Genomic DNA, 19,879 nt, shown 5'->3' with positions numbered 1-19,879 from the left:
GTTATATATGGGGCACAGATTTATGTGGAGCATCTATGGGGCCGAACTGAACGGTGCAGAGCATATAGGGCACAGCGTTATAATGAGCACCTATGGGGCCATAATGAACGGTGCAGAGCATATAGGGCACAGCGTTATAATGAGCACCTATGGGGCCATAATGAACGGTGCAGAGCATATAGGGCACAGCGTTATAATGAGCACCTATGGGGCAATAATGAACGGTATGGAGCATCTATTTTTATTTTTCAAATTCACCGGTAGCTGCTGCATTTTCCACCCTAGGCTTATACTCGAGTCAATAAGTTTTCCCAGTTTTTTGTGGCAAAATTAGGAGGGTCGGCTTATACTCGAGTATATACGGTAACTGCGACTTTTTTAATAAAAAGTTTACTACTTTTTACTTTTTTTGCTAAATGGCAAAAGAGAACACAAATTTTCTATTTGTCAAATGATAAAACAACGTTTGGAAGGTGAATAATTAGAATACATTTGATCACGAAAGAAGGGTGGACTCACTGGCCAGTCCTGAATTACAGACACATTAAATCAAAGTCCAGTTCACTTTGTGCCAATTTCAACTGAAAATTGCTACAGGAAAACTTCTTCCCAACGAGCCCATTTTTTTGAGCATTTTTTGAGGCTGTCATTATTTAGGGCGAATTTTTGCTCGTATGTTCTATGGAGGTCAATACGATCTTTAATCTCTTGGAATGATGGAGGATTAGGCTTTTTCCAATTGTATGCGATGGCGTTTTTGGTGACCAAAAGAATATGAATGACCAACGCTTTGAGAGGAAAGTGTATGTCACTTAATCCTACAGAGAGCAATGCCATCTGAGGAGTCAAGATGAGATTTTTATTCAGAAGTACTCCAATCAGATCGGAGATTTTAGACCAAAGTGATTTAATTTTAGGACAGCTCCAGAAAATATGGAGCAAATTGCCCCTGTGACCGCAGCTCCTCCAGCAATCTGGAGAGGTATGACCCCCTATCATGGACAGTCTTGCTGGGGTGAGGTACCAGCGCGTGACTAGTTTGAAATAGGACTCTTGTAATGACACAGAAATGGAAGCTGAGTATGAGTGGACCAAAGCACTTTCCCATTCATCTGGGTCAATTATTGTCTGGAGATCTTGCTCCCATTTCAGCATGGAAGGAGATTTCGCGAAGTCTGAATCATGGTTAAACCAGCCATAGATATATCTGTAGCTCCAGAAAATATTATGGTCGGGGTTGCAAATCAGATTTTGAGCTGCTTCAGAAAAACTGGGCTTTTTTGATAAGAATTTCTGACATTGATCCTTGATGATCATGTACTCGCAAAACATAGAAGAGGGGATATTATAAGTGTTTTTGAGAGAATTAAAAGGAACAAAATTTTCTCCGTCAAATATATGGGAAAGTTTTGTGATTTTTGTAGTCGGACCATTTGAGATTGATCAATTTGTTATGCAACTCAAATATATAAGAGATAGCCAGATTTTTCAGAGACTCGAATCTTTCAGTTCTTCTTTTGGGCCTAGCAAATTTGGACCATGCATTACTTATTGCAATAAAAATTGGGTGGGATTTATTACTGGAATTTTTTATGTTCATAAGCTGGTTTAGGATCAATTCTCTAGGAGCTCTATCCAGGTTTAAAGATGATTCGATCTCCAGCCAGGCTGGGGGTTCTGATTTAGACCACCAGGAGCAACTTTGTTTAATCAGGTTTGTATGGTAATGAGCCAGAATGTTGGGAAGGCCCATTCCCCCTGACGCTTTATTTCTGTAAAGAGTACTAGTAGCTACTCTCGCTTTTTTATTGTTCCATAGGAACTTGTTGATCAGAGTTTGGATATTAGTTAAGTAGGAGGTTGGGATAGGAACAGGGATGGACCTAAAATATATAGGATTTTAGGGATTATAAATGTTTTTACTGATAAGTTCTTTCCCCACCAGGAGAGATCTCTCCCTGCAAAGTGGTTCAGATCAGTTGAGATAGTTTTGATTAGGCATTCAAGATTGGTGGGAATGAGTGAATCTATATTTTTGGTGATTTTGATCCCCAGAAAGGTGAAATCGCTAGTTGCCCAGCTCCACGAAGTTGCTTTTGATAATTCTTTAATTTGAATGGGGTCGAGGTTAAATTGCATGATTTGGTTTTGTTGGTTTTGAAGTATGAGAGCTGGGAGAAAGTATCTAATAATTTTTGGGTAGCAGGGACAGATACTATAGGGTTTGTCAGGGTCAGGATGACATCGTCGGCGAAGAGGCCTATCTTGAATTCTCTATTTTTTGTTTGAATGCCAGTTATGTTATCATCTTTTCTTATTGACTGAGCCAAAGGCTCCATCGCCAAAGCGAATAGTAAAGGGGACAGGGGGCAGCCCTGACGCGTGCCGTTTGTAATTGAAAAAGAAGATGAAAGGTGGTTATTGGAAAAAACCCTGGCATTGGGACCCGAATATAGAGCCATAATTGCAGAGATAGAATTTGGGTTAAAACCAAATTGTTGCAGAGTGAGTTTTAAGTATGACCAGTTCAAGCGGTCAAATGCCTTTTCTGCATCCAATGAGGCATAAATTGAGGGGATTTTTTTTGAGTTGACAAGCTTCGTCAGGTTTATGATTCTTCTAGTTCCATCACTCGACTGTCTGCCCCTGACAAACCCTATCTGATCATTAATTATCAAATTTGGAAGGAAATTGTTGATTCTATTTGCAAGGATTTTGGAATACAGTTTGATGTCTGAGTTGACTAATGATATTGGCCTATAGTTTGGCAGATGAACAGGGTCACCTTTAGCTTTGGGGATCAAAATGATTGAGGCCTCCAACATTTCTTTTGGGAACTTGCCCAAAGTTGCAGCAGAATTGAAGATTTTAGACATGTGTGGGGCTAGGATTTCACTGAAAGATTTGAAATATTCGTTGGTGAAGCCGTCCGGCCCTGGGGCTTTCAGAGATTTTAATTTTTTAATGTTTTCGAAAATCTCCTCAGGGGAGAACGGGGCGGTGAGTACCTCTATATTTTCCGGCGTGAGTCTAGGTAGATTAAGATTTGATAGGAATTTTTTAATATCAGTGTCCAATGGTTGTACTAGTTGGGGGTTTGAGTTGAGATTGTATAATTCTGAATAAAAGGCAGCAAACGCATCCACTATGTCCTGCGGGTGCGTAAGCATACGACCACCTGGGGGTACTATTTTTATGATCCTATTTTGGATCCTTTGCTTTTTCAATCTATTTAGCATGAACCTGTTAGGCTTGTTCAGGGAGGCAAACTGTTTGAATTTTAACCCCTTTACCCCCAAGGGTGGTTTGCACGTTATGGACCGGACCAATTTTTACAATTCTGACCACTGTCCCTTTGTGAGGTTATAACTCTGGAACGCTTCAACGGATCCCAGTGATTCTGACATTGTTTTCTCGGGACATATTGTACTTCATGACAATGGTAAAAATTATTTGATAGTACCTGCGTTTATTTGTGGAAAAAACGGAAATTTGGCGAAAATTATGAAAATTTCGCAATTTTCCAACTTTGAATTTTTATGCAATTAAAGCACAGAGATATGTCACACAAAATACTTAATAAGTAACATTTCCCACATGTCTCCTTTACATCAGCACAATTTTGGAACCAAAATTTTTTTTTGTTAGGGATTTATAAGGGTTAAAAGTTGACCAGCAATTTCTCATTTCTACACCACCATTTTTTTTTAGGGACCACATCTCATTTGAAGTCATTTTGAGGGGTCTATATGATAGAAAATGCCCAAGTGTGACACCATTCTAAAAAGTACACCCCTCAAGGTGCTCAAAACCATATTGAAGAAGTTTATTAACCCTTCTGGTGCTTCACAGGAATTTTTTGAATGTTTAAATAAAAATGAACATTTAACTTTTTTTCACAAAAAATTTAATTCAGCTCCAATTTGTTTTATTTTACCAAGGGTAACAGGAGAAAATAGACCCCAAACATTGTTGTACAATTTGTCCTGAGCACGACAATACCCCACATGTGGGGGTAAACCACTGTTTGGGCGCATGGCAGAGCTCGGAAGCGAAGGAGCTCCACTTGACTTTTCAATGCAAAATTGACTGGAATTGAGATGGGACGCCATGTTTCGTTTGGAGAGCCCCTGATGTGCCTAAACATTGAAACCCCCCACAAGTGACACCATTTTGGAAAGTAGACCCCTTAAGGAACTTATCTAGATGTGTGGTGAGCACTTTGACCCACCAAGTGCTTCACAGAAGTTTATAATGTAGAACCGTAAAAATAAAAAATCATATTTTTTCACAAAAATTAACTTTCCGCCCCCAATTTTTTATTTTCCCAAGGGTAAGAGAAGAAATTGGACCCCAAAAGTTGTTGTACAATTTGTCCTGAGTACGCTGATACCCCATATGTGGGGGTAAACCACTGTTTGGGCGGATGGGAGAGCTCGGAAGGGAAGGAGCGCCGTTTGACTTTTCAATGCAAAATTGACAGGAATTGAGATGGGACGCCATGTTGCGTTTGGAGAGCCACTGATGTGCCTAAACATTGAAACCCCCCACAAGTGACACCATTTTGGAAAGTAGACCCCCTAAGGAACTTATCTAGAGGTGTGGTGAGCACTTTGACCCACCAAGTGCTTCACAGAAGTTTATAATGCAGAGCCGTAAAAATAAAACAAAAAATTTTTCCCACAAAAATTATTTTTTTAGCCCCCAGTTTTGTATTTTCCCGAGGATAACAGGAGAAAGTGGACCCCAAAATTTGTTGCCCAATTTGTTCTGAGTGCGATGATACCCCATATGTGGGGGGAACCACTGTTTGGGCGCATGGGAGGGTTCGGAAGGGAAGGAGTGCCATTTGAATGCAGACTTAGATGGAATGGTCTGCAGGTGTCACATTGCGTTTGCAGAGCCCCTAATGTACCTAAACAGTAGAAACCCCCCACAAGTGACACCATTTTGGAAAGTAGACCCCCTAAGGAACTTATCTACATGTGTGGTGAGCACTTTGACCCACCAAGGGATTCACAGAAGTTTATAATGGAGAGCCGTAAAAATAAAACAAAAATTTTTTCCCACAAAAATTATTTTTTAGCCCCCAGTTTTGTATTTTCCCGAGGGTAACAGGAGAAATTGGACCCCAAAATTTGTTGTCCAATTTGTTCTGAGTGCGCTGATACCCCATATGTGGGGGGGGGGAACACTGTTTGGGCGCATGGGAGGGCTCGGAAGGGAAGGAGCTCCATTTGGAATGCAGGCTTAGATGGAATGGTCTGCAGGTGTCACATTGCATTTGCAGAGCCCCTAATGTACCGAAACAGTAGAAACCCCCCACAAGTGACACCATTTTGGAAACTAGACCCCCTAAGGAACTCATCTAGATGTGTTGTGAGATCTTTGAACCCCCAAGTGTTTCACTACAGTTTGTAACGCAGAGTCGTGAAAATTGAAAAAAAAAATCTTTCCCCCCAAAATTATTTTTTAGCCCCCAGTTTTGTATTTTCCCGAGGGTAAGAGGAGAAATTTGACCCCAAAAGTTGTTGTCCAATTTGTCCTGAGTACGCTGATACCCCATATGTTGGGGGGAACCACCGTTTGGGCGCATGGGAGGGCTCGGAAGGGAAGGAGTGCCATTTGAAATGCAGACTTAGATGGAATGGTCTGCAGGCGTCATTGCGTTTGCAGAACCCTTAATGTACCTAAACAGTAGAAATCCCCCACAAGTGACCCCATATTGGAAACTAGACCCCCATGGAACTCATCTAGATGTGTTGTGAGAACTTTGAACCCTCAAGTGTTTCACTACAGTTTATAACGCAGAGCCGTGAAAATAAAAAAAAAATTTTTTCCCACAAAAATTATTTTTTAGCCCCCAGTTTTGTATTTTCCCGAGGGTAACAGGAGAAATTGGACCCCAAAAGTTGTTGTCCATAGTACGCTGATACCCCATATGTTGGGGTAAACCCCTGTTTGGGCACACGGGAGAGCTCGGAAGGGAAGGAGCACTGTTTTACTTTTTCAACGCAGAATTGGCTGGAATTGAGTTCGGACGCCATGTCGCGTTTGGAGAGCCCCTGATGTGCCTAAACAGTGGAAACCCCCCAATTGTAACTGAAACCCTAATCCAAACACACCCCTAACCCTAATCCTAACAGTAACCCTAACCACACCTCTAACCCTGACACACCCCTAACCCTAATCCCAACCCTATTCCCAACTGTAAATGTAATCTAAACCCTAACCGTAACTTTAGCCCCAACCCTAACTGTAGCCTTAACCCTAGCCCCAACCCTAACTTTAGCCCCAACCCTAACTGTAGCCTTAACCCTAGCCCTAACCATAGCCCTAACCCTAGCCCTAACCCTAGCCCAAACCCTAACCCTAGCCCTAACCCTAGCCCTAATGGAAAAATGGAAATAAATACATTTTTTTAATTTTTCCCTAACTAAGGGGGTGATGAAGGGGGGTTTGATTTACTTTTATAGCGGGTTTTTTAAGCGGATTTTTGTGATTGGCAGCCGTCACACACTGAAAGACGCTTTTTATTGCAAAAAATATTTTTTGCGTTACCACATTTTGAGAGCTATAATTTTTCCATATTTTGGTCCACAGAGTCATGTGAGGTCTTGTTTTTTGCGGGATGAGTTGACGTTTTTATTGGTAACATTTTCGGGCACGTTACATTTTTTGATCGCTTTTTATTCAGATTTTTGCGAGGCAGAATGACCAAAAACCAGCTATTCATGAATTTCTTTTGGGGGGAGGCGTTTATACCGTTCCGCGTTTGGTAAAATTGATAAATCCGTTTTATTCTTCGGGTCAGTACGATTACAGCGACACCTCATTTATATCATTTTTTTATGTTTTGGCGCTTTTATACGATAAAAACTTTTATAGAAAAAATAATTATTTTTGCATCGCTTTATTCTCAGGACTATAACTTTATTTTTTTTTTGCTGATGATGCTGTATGGCGGCTCGTTTTTTGCGGGAAAAGATGACGCTTTCAGCGGTATCATGGTTATTTATATCTGTCTTTTTGATCGCGTGTTATTCCACTTTTTGTTTGGCGGTATGATAATAAAGCGTTGTTTTTTGCCTCGTTTTTTTTTTTTTTTTCTTACGGTGTTTACTGAAGGGGTTAACTAGTGGGCCAGTTTTATAGGTCGGGCCGTTACGGACGCGGCGATACTAAATATGTGTACTTTTATTGTTTTTTTTTTTTATTTAGATAAAGAAATGTATTTAGGGGAATAATATATATATTTTTTTTTTTCATTATTTAGGAATATTTTTTTTTATTTTTTTTTACACATTTTGAAAAAATTTTTTTTACTTTTTTACATTGTCCCAGGGGGGGACATCACAGATCAGTGATCTGACAGTGTGCACAGCACTCTGTCAGATCACTGATCTGACATGCAGCGCTGCAGCCTTCACAGTGCCTGCTCTGAGCAGGCTCTGTGAAGCCACCTCCCTCCCTGCAGGACCCGGATCCGCGGCCATCTTGGATCCGGGGCTGGAGGAAGCAGGGAGGGAGGTGAGACCCTCGCAGCAACGCGATCACATCGCGTTGCTGCGGGGGGCTCAGGGAAGTCCGCAGGGAGCCCCCTCCCTGCGGGAAGCTTCCCTATACCGCCGGCACATCGCGATCATCTTTGATCGCGGTGTGCCAGGGGTTAATGTGCCGGGGGCGGTTCGTGACCGCTCCTGGCACATAGTGCCGGATGTCAGCTGCGATAAACAGCTGACACCCGGCTGCGATCGGCGGCGCTCCCCCCGAGAGCGCCGCCGATCGCGCTGGACGTACTATCCCGTCCGTGGTCATGGGGGCCCACCCCACCTCGACGGGATAGTACGTCCCATGTCAGAAAGGGGTTAAAGACCCAATTGACGCGTCATAGAAAGAGAAGATTAGGGTCTTCAACTCTTGCCTGAGGGATATCAGTTCAGTATGTAAACTGGGAGAGTGGATGATTGAGTTAGCAAGTTCTGTTTCCTTGATTTTTATTTTTGACTGTAACTCCTTTATTTTGGCCCTGTTTTGTTTTTTTTCCCTAGCAGAGATTTGGATTAATGCCCCTCTGATCACAGCCTTGTGGGCGTTCCAAAGGGTGAATGGGTCAGTAGAGTCTGATTCATTCTCTCTGAAGTAGTTTTTAATAGTCTGGTTTACGCGTTTTTATGAACTGGATTACAAAGAATAGAAGAGTTGCACCTCCATGAAATGTGAGATTTGGATGCTGGGCCGTAAGTAAGTTCTGCAATGACAGGAGAGTGGTCTGAGATTGTTTTAGGAAGGATTGAGATTTTTCTGAATTTTGGTAACGAGAAAATGTTGGAGACCATCAGGTCGATTCTGGAGGCGGAATGATGCACGTCAGAAAAATGGGTGTACTCAATAGAGGTGGTGTTGAGACATCTGAAAATGTCATACATTTCATTTTGGTGGAGCCATTTGTTTAGGGTCAAAGATTTATGCCTGTTCTGGGATGAGGAATCAAGGTGACCATCAGGAACCACGTTGAAATCTCCCACCATTATTAAATCTCCCTTCTTGATCTCCAACACTTTTCTCATGAGCTTATTCAGAAATCTAATTTGGCCTTTGTTCGGGACGTAAATGTTGACAATGGTGAAAAGATGGTTATCGATGTTACCGATTAGGATATGAAAATTGCCTTTTGAGTCCTTACATTCCTTGATGAGTTCAAATGAGACATTGTGGCTAATTATGGTCATGACACCAGCTTTCTTTTTGCTACCACAAGATTCGAAAACCTGAGAAAACTTTCTATCTGTAAATTTTGGGTGGTCGTTGGATTTAAATTTGGTTTCCTGTATGCACATGATGTCGGACTTTGATCTAACCAGTTCATTTTTGATAGAGAACCTCTTTCTCGGACTATTAAGACCCCTAACATTATACGACATTATCTTAAGAGACATGTTTGATTGAGGGGGATGTGAAGAAGTTATTCACCTGTGGATACCTGTGAGTAGGTTTAGGACCTGTATAACAGAACTACACTAACTAAAGACTTAGAAATTACTTTTAGTGTGCAGTAAAACAAAGATACAAAAATAGAGCAACACACACTTGAAAACTTGACTTGTCCTCTCCGAAGAAACCCTCCAGTGGGATCTTCGCTGTCCGGGGGATAGTTCGTGAAAGAGCTCTGGATGGAGCTTGAGGCATCCTCCGGGATATAGAAAAAGTGGACAAAGGAATACAAATTTTAATATAAACATTATAACATTTGTAATATCTTGAACCTTGGAACTCATACAAAAATCCATGTATAGACAGCAGGCTAAGGTCATATAGAGTAATCAGGGAAAAAATAACTCTTAAACTGAACTAAGTGATGGAGGAAATGAACCTTTCTCCATCTTCAGGAGTACTAATGGGGACTGTTTTACTTTTGTATTGTACCAGAAGCTTCAACGGGAACCCCCATTTATATGAGATACCCATGTCTCTTAAAGAGTTTGTCACCTTTTTAAAAGTTCTCCTGCCCTCCAGAGTCTCCCTAGAAAGATCTGCGTATAGTTTTAAGTTCTCAAAGGGTTCAGGGAACTTTTTCTCCACTTTAATGAAGTTTTGCAGCTGTTCTTTTATGTGGAAGAAGTGAATCCTGAGTATTGTGTCCCTAGGGAGGTCTGCAGCAACGCTTGAGGGCTTGGGCAGTCTATGGATCCTATCTATAGTGAGCTCCTGGGCTGATATTGAAGGGATAACTTTTTTAATCAGATTTTGTGCGAAGTTGAGGAGTTTTTCTGGAGGGACGTTTTCAGGGATGCCACGAATTTTTACGTTGTTACGTCTGTTTCTATCCTCCAGGTCAGCCATTTTTAGTCTGAGACGGTCTACCTCTGACCTGAGATCTCTATTTTCGGCTGTATGCCTGGCCACTGTTTTCTCCAACCCCTTGATTTTTTTCCTCCTGTTTTCCTAATTTTTCAGTAAATGCCTCCATTGACTTATGTATCTGGCTAGAGTGTTTTTCAAAATTGAGGTGCATTTCCTCTCTGATTTGTTTGGTTATTATTTTCATGTGAGCATCCATCATGCTCAGGAAATGTGAAGTAGAGTCCTCTAAACCAGTTTGTGCATTTTTTGTCCTTCTTCTCACCGGACTTGCGTTCGGGGAAAAATCCTCCGATTCGTAGCCCGAATAATCAGAAGCAACCTTTCTCTCCTCCCCCCACTCATCTGGGCCCAGTCTTTTTTTTTTAAACGGACGTATCCATTTTTGTGACCTTGTTGTGATGTTGTGGTGAAGGTTTGTTTTGGGACTTGTTACGTTGAACTAATTTGTCACCTGGACTGTTTAGAGGGGTCCTTGGGGACCTAGATCTAGATCTGGCTTTGGCTGGGCTTATTACATTTACCAAATCTAGAGAGGGGTTGCGGCCTGATGGGTATGATTTATTGGATTTTTGGGAATTGGGTTGAGGGAGCTTTGAGATGTAATTTTTAGAACTGGAACGACTCATTGCTTCTGAATAGAAAGCTGGTTACAACAGAAACTAATTTGAGGACTATGTGTCCAGACTGTCCTGAGACCCTGCAATATCCCAACACACACGAACAATCAATAGTCGCTTCACCAGGTCAGTACAGCTCGTTAATGCGATGATTGTGCTGAAGGGAAATATGTTCACTGGGAGTGCTTGTTAAGCCCAATCTACGGCTGATATATGAATCTATACAGAATATGCCATGTATAAAGGAGGTTACAGACACAGACTCTTCCTAAACCCCTGATTAGAGTATAACAGATGTGGTACGCTGAACAAACAAATATAGCAGAAAGTACTGTTCACCAAGCAAACAATGAACTAAGCTTAATAAAGGAGAGGTAGAATATAGTGATATGTAGCAGTATATGTTGAGGATAGAGACCCGTGAGACAGATGCAGTCCCTTCACTTCCCAGCTCAGAGAGTTCAGATCTGTCTGGAGATGTAGCAGAGCCGAGCGGGCACTGCTTGGTAATGGGTGGAAATTGAACAACAAGTGCCACCTTAAATCCAGCAGCACGTCACAGGGCTGCAGTCCCCAAACCAGCCTCTATATATGTCAAAGAACCCGCGGTTACAGATTTTTTAGCATGAAGGAGAGTGCCTGTAATATATGGCAAGAGCTGCAGTATGTGTCCCTTTAATGTTTCTTTAGCGTTTTAATACTGCCCGCAAATGAGGAGCAAAGTGAAGAGGAATGAGGGAAAGATGGCTATGGTGTGCTCCCTCTTATACACAAGACCCAGGTGTTTTGTGAGAGAGGTTGGGAGGCTGAAGAAAATGGCGCCAGAAAGTGGCGCTCGCCGCGTATTGCTGTGCCCGCAGACTAAGGGTTAACACCGCTGAATCCACGCTGTTGGCGTTAGTAAACCGAGTGCTGGACCCGGGACGTTTGTCTCGGTGAGGAGGAGGGGGCACCGGGGAGTCACTCACGGTAGTGTTCTCTTCACGCTGGCCTCCTTGGAACTGCTCCGGTGCAGTTTACAGAAGACAGTCAGTTAGTAAACTGAGTAGTTAGATTAGATTACCGGCTTTGCCGGTGTGGTAGCCGCCGCTCTGATCAACTGCTGCGGCTTATTGTGGCTCAGGGGGGGCTCTCTGGTGAGCCCTTATAAGAGCGAGGGGGGGCCGTCTTGTCAGCGCTCACTGCGGGGTGATAATGAGCGCGGGGAAGCCGGGGACCGCAGCCGCAGCGCTACAGCCGCGCTGCTGTAAGGGTTAAGTCCTCCGAGTGCTGGGCCCGGGACTTCTTACCTCCCGGCGTGCGGGGAACGTTCCTGGTGTTGACGGTTAACGGTTAGCCGGGACCTCCGCGATCCCCGGCGGACGTTCCGGCGCGCACACACACTCCAGTGGGTCCCCCGGGATCTGTGATTTCTCCGCCGGCGGCTCTGCTCTTCGGCCGCTTCACCGCGCTTGGTTGCAGCGCGGACTGGAGGGCTCACTGACGCAGCTTCTCACCTCCGGTCACCGGATGCAGGGAGGGGGGAGTGCGCTCCTGCGCCTCCTACCCCTGGGGTCTGGCGGCCGCGAGGAATAGATGTGGCGGCGACTACCACTGCTTCGCTCAGCCCGCAGCTCCGAGAGGAGAGGGGAGCGTACTACAGCGCTTACCCTCTCCAGGTGGATGTGTCCCAGCGGCTGCTGTGTGCTGATGCGGGGGCGGCTCTGACTGCTTCAATCAGACCGCGGCAGCTGCAGGGCCGCTGCCTCAGGACTCCGGAGCCGTTCCCTGCAGACGGTGTTTGGGGCAGTGATTTTATCTATCACTGCTGGAGGCAGGATGAATGTCCATGTGTGGAAGGATGAATGTGGCGAACCAGAATATAAAAAGCCTAGTTGTAAAGGTTTTAGCTGCTTGAGGCCTAGGCTAGGCCCAGACCATGCGGCCTGCTCAGGAGATTGAGATGAGAGACCTATAGATGGGCAATTTTGGTCTCAAAAGGATCCTGGTAACTTGTGGATGTTGAATCCAATGTCCAATTTGTGAAAAATTAAAGATTTGAAGCCGATGTGTGCCGATTTTGAGGATGCCTCCTCAGAGCTCTCAGGCAGCGCTTTACAGTTTTAACAGTTTCAAACGCAAGTCATAAGTAAACGTAAAAGGTGTCAAAAAGTTTCTTGGGGTTGTTGGCTAGTGAGGAGATCAGGGTGGTGAACTAGGTCTGTTTGGCGAGGTGAAGGGCAGAGTTATAGGTTCTTAACATAAATCTAAAGTGGATGAAGTCTTCTGGTGTGCGAGTTTTCCACCATAAGCGGTTTCTAAATTTAGTCAACATAATTTTTTTTTTATTTACCATTCAATACATCACACTTCCCATGAAATGGTGCCACGAATAAATCCAAATTGTCTCATAGAGCACAGGCCCCAATATGTGAATGAAAACATTAAAAAATAACATAACGGGGTGATGGGAAAAAAAGGGGTAGGTAGACTGCATCTTTAAAGGGTTAATTGCCCCCTCCTGGAGTGACCCGGGCTCTTTATATTTATTACAGAGCCGTCAAAGGATGTGAAGTTTCAGCCTCCGCCAGAACTTGTGGACCACGGACAGTCCAACCCGGAGGATGTGGATCTGTACAGCACCAGAACCTGACGGGGCCGTCGCCACCAGAACCTGACGGGGCCGTCGCCACCATAACCTGACGGGGCCGTCGCCACCAGAACCTGGCGGGGACGTCGCCACCAGAACCTGGCGGGGACGTCGCCACCAGAACCTGGCGGGGACGTCGCCACCAGAACCTGGCGGGGACGTCGCCACCAGAACCTGGCGGGGACGTCGCCACCAGAACCTGGCGGGGACGTCGCCACCAGAACCTGACGGGGACGTCGCCTCCAGAACCTGACGGGGACGTCGCCACCAGAACCTGACGGGGACATCGCCTCCAGCTCCGGTGTATGAGGCGTCTCTGACAATTTTATGAACTTTATTAACCCTCCACACTCAGGTGCCTCACTTTGTCATGTTTGGTAAAATAAATGGGACATGTGTCCCAAAGGTGATGGGGTCCGGTCCTGTCCTTTACTGGTCATCCTGGGAAGATCTTAGGTGAAAATGGTTCAAAAAAATGTAGCTTCAGGCTGGGACTTCACAAAGTGTAAATGGGTCACTTAGAAAGTTTGGGCGGTGGACGGCCCAGAGGTGATATTCCCAGACCTGCTGCTGGACAGTCCTACAACTACTGTGTCAGACCAGCTGACTCTTCCTCTCTGAGTCATGGAGGCTACTGGAGATTACTGTTCTTGTGTCTTCAATGGGCAGAGACCGAATTCTACCAGATGATCGTCCCCTCCTGCCAATATCCGCGTACATATGCCCTTTTTTTTAACAAGTTTCTTGGCTTTTAGGCTCCGACTGGGCAGATTGGCAGAGCTGCCGCCTGGTCGTCTCCGCAGACTTTCCTTCACCCCTCTCAGCTGGACATGTCTGATCTCTCTTTTGAGGGAAAGTCCTTCACTCTGTGGTCCGAATCCGGTTCTGACATTTTCCCGTCGTTTGTGTCATGGGATGTCGCTTATAATGGAAAATGACGGCACGAATCGAGGACCCGTCTCTGGGCGTTCAGGTAACTTTTTATTTCCAGATTTACGGTCGCAATTCACCGAAACAAAACGCCCTGTATGTGTAATGGCTGTGGAGTAAGGGACACCCTGCGCCCGGCCCGCAGTCGTTGCTTCAGATGTTTCTTAATTTCTGACTGTAAGGTATCTTGTAATAAGACACGAGGCATCCTCTTATTATCGGCACCAGACTCGGGCTCAGTCTGCCATCCGCTTCAGGTCGTCCTGAGAAAATGTGAACAGGTGCCAGCCATCCTCCTCCGATAGGTCAGCAGCTCCTCTCCTCTTGTAGAACTGGATGGCGGCCACGTTAGAAGACAAAACCAGAAACTCGATGTCACTGCAGTGCTGTCCTATGGCCTCCTACCGACAGGAGACGAACAACAAAAACTGTAACTGCACCGCCAAACATCATGTGACAGGTTATACCATAGTCCCCATTACATTACTTATCCTGTATCATACTCCAGAGCTGCACTCACTATTCTGCTGGTGCAGTCACTGTGTTCATACATTACATTACTGATCCTGAGTTACAACCTGTATTATACCCCAGAGCTGCACTCACTATTCTGCTGGTGCAGTCACTGTGTACATACATTACATTACTGATCCTGAGTTACATCCTGTATTATACTCCAGAGCTGCACTCACTATTCTGCTGGTGCAGTCACTGTGTACATACATTACATTACTGATCCTGAGTTACCTCCTGTATTATACTCCAGAGCTGCACTCACTATTCTGCTGGTGCAGTCACTGTGTACATACATTACATTACTGATACTGAGTTACCTCCTTTATTATACTCCAGAGCTGCACTCACTATTCTGCTGGTGCAGTCACTGTGTACATACATTACCTTACTGATCCTGAGTTACATCCTGTATTATACCCCAGAGCTGCACTCACTATTCTGCTGGTTCAGTCACTCTGTACATACATTACATTACTGATCCTGAGTTACATCCTGTATTATACCCCAGAGCTTCACTCACTATTCTGCTGGTGCAGTCACTGTGTACATACATTACATTACTGATCCTGAGTTACAACCTGTATTATACCCCAGAGCTTCACTCACTATTGTGCTGGTGCAGTCACTGTGTACATACATTACATTACTGATCCTGAGTTACCTCCTGTATTATACTCCAGAGCTGCACTCACTATTCTGCTGGTGCAGTCACTGTGTTCATACATTACATTACTGATCCTGAGTTACCTCCTGTATTATACTCCAGAGCTGCACTCACTATTCTGGTGCAGTCACTGTGTACATACATTACATTACTGATCCTGAGTTACCTCCTGTATTATACCCCAGAGCTGCACTCACTATTCTGCTGGTGCAATCACTGTGTACATACATTACATTACTGATCCTGAGTTACCTCCTGTATTATACTCCAGAGCTTCACTCCGTATTCTGCTGGTGCAGTCACTGTGTTCATACATTACATTACTGATCCTGAGTTACCTCCTGTATTATACTCCAGAGCTGCACTCACTATTCTGGTGCAGTCACTGTGTACATGCATTACATTACTGATCCTGAGTTACCTCCTGTATTATTTCCCAGAGCTTCACACAGTATTCTGCTGGTGCGGTCACTGTGTACATACATTACTGATCCTGAGTTACATCCTGTATTATACCTCAGAGCTGCACTCACTATTCTGCTGGTGCAGTCACTGTTTACATACATTACACTACTGATCCTGAGTTACATCCTGTATTATACTCCAGAGCTGCACTCACTATTCTGCTGGTGCAGTCACTGTGTACATACATTACATTACTGATCCTGAGTTACATCCTGTATTATACTCCAGAGCTGCACTCACTATTCTGCTGGTGCAGTCACTGTGTACATACATTACATTACTGATCCTGAGTTACATCCTGTATTATACCCCAGAGCTGCACTTACTATTCTGCTGGTGCAGTCACTGTGTACATACATTACATTACTGATCCTGAGTTACCTCCTGTATTATACTCCAGAGCTGCACTCACTATTCTGCTGGTGCAGTCACTGTGTACATACATTACACTACTGATCCTGAGTTACATCCTGTATTATACTCCAGAGCTGCACTCACTATTCTGCTGGTGCAGTCACTGTGTACATACATTACATTACTGATCCTGAGTTACATCCTGTATTATACTCCAGAGCTGCACTCACTATTCTGCTGGTGCAGTCACTGTGTACATACATTACATTACTGATCCTGAGTTACCTCCTGTATTATACTCCAGAGCTGCGCTCACTATTCTGCTGGTGCAGTCACTGTGTACATACATTACATTACTGATCCTTAGTTACCTCCTGTATTATACTCCAGAGCTGCGCTCACTATTCAGCAGTTTCAGAGCTGTAATCTCCCAGCACCCCCTGCTTCTCCAGCATTTGCTCTGGTCATCTGTTCCAGGCTCCATAGTCACCTGCTGTCCATGTTGTGTATAAGTTAGTGGACCCACCTGACTTATCCTCTTTAGTATTTCTGAGCCGATGCCCGTACCTGTGGAGAAGCATAGCTGTAGTGTGTGATACAGGATGAGGCACCGGGTGATAATCGTACGATAACGGGACTCACACGGGGGAAGGTCTCACCTCGATGCGGCTCCTTCACATAGAATTCCTCTAGATGAAGTGATTTTCCAGTCCATGGGTCATAGGTGAAGTAATACATGGCGAATCCGACTATTGCGCTGCCTGTAAGGAGACATCTATGATGTATAGATTACGTGGGCGGCATCGCCCTTCTCTGCCCACATGGCCCCACTTACCCTCGCCCTCCCCGTTCTTCGGCATCTCTGCTATAAGGCACTGGTAATAGGGGTGGGCTCCAAAGCCGTCTTCTAGTAAATCTGGTAAAGAAAAGGGGGACATGACTATAGGGGGATGTCCACAGGAGGTACAATGTGAGAAGATAATATCCGCACCAGATTCTGCTCCGCATCTCGCCTTCTGTACGGCAAAAGGTGAAATCCACTGTGAAAATCAGCAGCGAAAATCAGCAGTGGATTTAAAAAGATTGTATAATGCTGAAACTGATTTTTCAAGATTTATTTCATAATGCATCAAATATATCTGGAATATTCTTAAAATGCGCATTTTCTTTTCTAAAACTTGCTGTACGGCGCTTACTCGCTTCTCCAATGTCATTCTCGCAAAAGCACTTTTTACATATTCTGCTTCCTGCATCGAGGTGTTCACCTCCCTTAAAGCTGTGCACATGCGAGACCTCTCACCAGCCCTGCCTGGCCATTGTAGGGAAGATCATGCGAGCCGAGCTGTACTGAGCATGTGTGGCCAAAGGCCAGCTGTACTGAGCATGTGTGGCCAAAGGCCAGCTGTACTGAGCATGTGTGGCCAAAGGCCATCTGCACATGCTCAGTCTACATTATACATAAGAGGTTCCAGGCGCTGACTGCGCCGGCGCTGGACACCTGAGTCCGCACATATTTCATTGGGTGAGTGGCGCATCCATAATGGAGACCCCAGACTAAGGGTATGTGCACATATTGCAGTTTTCCATGTGTTGTACAGTAACATGTTAACCTATTGAAAACCAAATCCACAGTGCACATGGGGAAAATTCCACGCAGAAAAGCAGCGATTTATTTTTCGCAGCATGTCAATTCTTTGTGCGGAATCTGCAGCGTTTTACATCTATTCCATTATAGGAATCCGCAGGTGTAAGGCTATGTGCACACGTTGCAGATTTGACTGTGGAATTTTCTGTGCAGATTCTGCATTTCTTGGCAAAAAACACTAGTCAGAATCTGCGCCTTTTTTTTGGTATGTGCACACGTTGCAGATTTTTGTGCAGATTTCTTCCTTTTTTTTTTTTTACCCCTGCAGATTTCTATTATGGAATGGGTGCAGAAACGCAGCAGATCTGCAAAAAGAAGTGACATGCTCCTTTTTTGAATCTGCTGCGTTTTCCGTGCAATGTTTTCTGCACCATCAGCACAGCATTTTTTTTTTTGCCATTGATTTACATTGTACTGTAAATCACTTGCAGATCTGCAGTGTTTCTGTGCGGAAAAAAAAGCTGCAGGAAATCTGCAACGTGTGCACATACCCTTAAATGCAGGCGAAAGCCGCACACAATCCGCAGAAAACCCGCAGGCAAAACGCAGATCATTTTACCTGAGGATTCTGCAGAATCCGTGCGGAAAAATCCACAATGGAATCTGCAATGTGTGCACATACCCTAAGTGTTCATCAGAATAGTCACTATTGGACAACCCCTTTAAATCCGTACTGCAGGTCCTGTGGAAATCCAGAGTCGGATTAGAATGTATCTGAATACCGGAGCCGATTACATTGTATCTGTCTCATCATATCATCCACTTTTTCCTGCCGGGGCAATGACAAAGCTACTGGACGGATACAATGTATCACTTCCCAGGCCATTAGTAACCTCTCATGTCGTCCTCTCACCTTTCACCGTTAATTCCACAGCGTCCGACATGTTCTCGTAATCCGCCAGATCCTATAATATAAGAATACTGCACATTTTATCGGAATTCTCCTACAGCACAAAGTATTTCAGCATAAACGTGCCCGGCTCAGTTCAATCATGGGGTCATGATGGTGAGGACACTATTAATCTCACTTTTTGGGATTAAAACGAAGGATTTTTTTCCCCTTGCTGGTCATTGTCTGTGTCTGGTGTTGAATAGGGCTGACTGCAGTACCAGACCCAACCATGGATGAAAGTGGCGCCGTTTCCTGCAGAGAATAATTAGATCCTTTTATCTTTTCCCTTAAGACCTTTTTAACTATATGATGGGAGGCAGGTGATTGTGAACGCAGACTGTATAGAGATCTATGTGTGCTTTAATGCCCAGGGGCTCTCACTTTGATCATCTGCAGCAGCTCCGGACAGTCGTCCGGTTTGGCCTTTCGAATGGTAAATGTGGGCTTTTCTGCGCCATTGTGACTGGTGCCGCCCTCCTCTTTCGTCTGAGACTGGTCTTCGCTAGGACCTGGACCTGGACTGCATGACTCTGGGATGCTGTGATTCTCCACCCTGTGGCCTCTGATCTAGAGCCGTCGTCCAGATGTTGTCTCCACGGTCCTGCCCTCTGACACTTTACATCCTTAATGGAGACCCGAGTTGTCAGAATCTCCAGTACCGGATTATGACATAACCGATGACTCACAATGGCGCCTGCGACACACCAGGTATGAATCTCACCATCATGGCTCATAATGGGTTCATCACTCAACTCTGAGACAAATACTGCAGTAAAAGTGAAAATAGTTTTACCCAGCGAGTCCAGGTGCTGGAATGTCAGATTCTGGGTACAGTCCTGGCCGAAAGTGTTGGCGCCTTTGAAATTGTTCCAGAAAATGAAGTATTTCTCCCAGATAATTATTGCACTTACACATTTCCAAAAGGATTTCCAGCACCCCATAGTGACCATCAATCCGTACTTTTACTGACCTGTGATATGAGGATAGCATCCCCCCGAAGGGTGAAAATGCTGCAGCTGTCGGCTGTACACTATAGCTGACAACCTGCTGCATCAATCACGATCAGCGTTTGCACCGGCCATGACCGTTTAACCCCTTAGATGCTGCTGTCAATAGTGACCGTGGTTTCTTGTCTCTATTAATTATTTTGATTTGTCATCTTTTTGTTGCTTACCTAAAATGATTATGTTGTTTTTTTCTGTTTGTATCTGGCATAGCCGTCTTTTGAATATGGGTATGGCTGCACACTATGTGGTCTTGTTGATTTTGCCCAAGGGTTTGTTGTAGGGCTTCACAAAGACAT

General features: G+C 44.5%; 2 protein-coding genes across 3 annotated transcripts in view; one reads left to right on the top strand and one right to left on the bottom strand.

Annotated features, from left to right (window-relative positions):
* APOOL (apolipoprotein O like) overlaps window positions 1-19,879 on the top strand; it is a 45,393-nt gene that overhangs the window by 21,446 nt on the left and 4,068 nt on the right. The window contains exon 9 of one of the 2 annotated variants that reach the window (XM_069746114.1): window positions 13,016-13,520. The exons of the other annotated variant lie outside the window; for it this stretch is intronic. Within the exon in view, the coding sequence (XP_069602215.1) occupies window positions 13,016-13,113 (98 nt within the window). The 3' untranslated portion in view covers window positions 13,114-13,520. Of the gene's footprint in view, window positions 1-13,015; window positions 13,521-19,879 lie in introns of those variants that run through there. 2 annotated transcript variants of the gene reach the window in all.
* SATL1 (spermidine/spermine N1-acetyl transferase like 1) lies at window positions 14,277-19,517 on the bottom strand. The gene is made up of 7 exons (XM_069755931.1): window positions 19,263-19,517; window positions 18,958-19,143; window positions 18,538-18,589; window positions 16,875-16,955; window positions 16,699-16,800; window positions 16,566-16,606; window positions 14,277-14,441 (listed from the first exon to the last, which is right to left on the bottom strand). Exons 1-7 carry the CDS (start codon window positions 19,515-19,517, stop codon window positions 14,277-14,279), a joined length of 882 nt encoding a protein of 293 aa, XP_069612032.1.

Source organism: Ranitomeya imitator, chromosome 2, assembly GCF_032444005.1.
Source record: "Ranitomeya imitator isolate aRanImi1 chromosome 2, aRanImi1.pri, whole genome shotgun sequence".
NCBI classification, from domain to species: Eukaryota; Metazoa; Chordata; class Amphibia; order Anura; family Dendrobatidae; genus Ranitomeya; species Ranitomeya imitator.
This window is presented reverse-complemented; position numbering and strand designations above follow the sequence as displayed.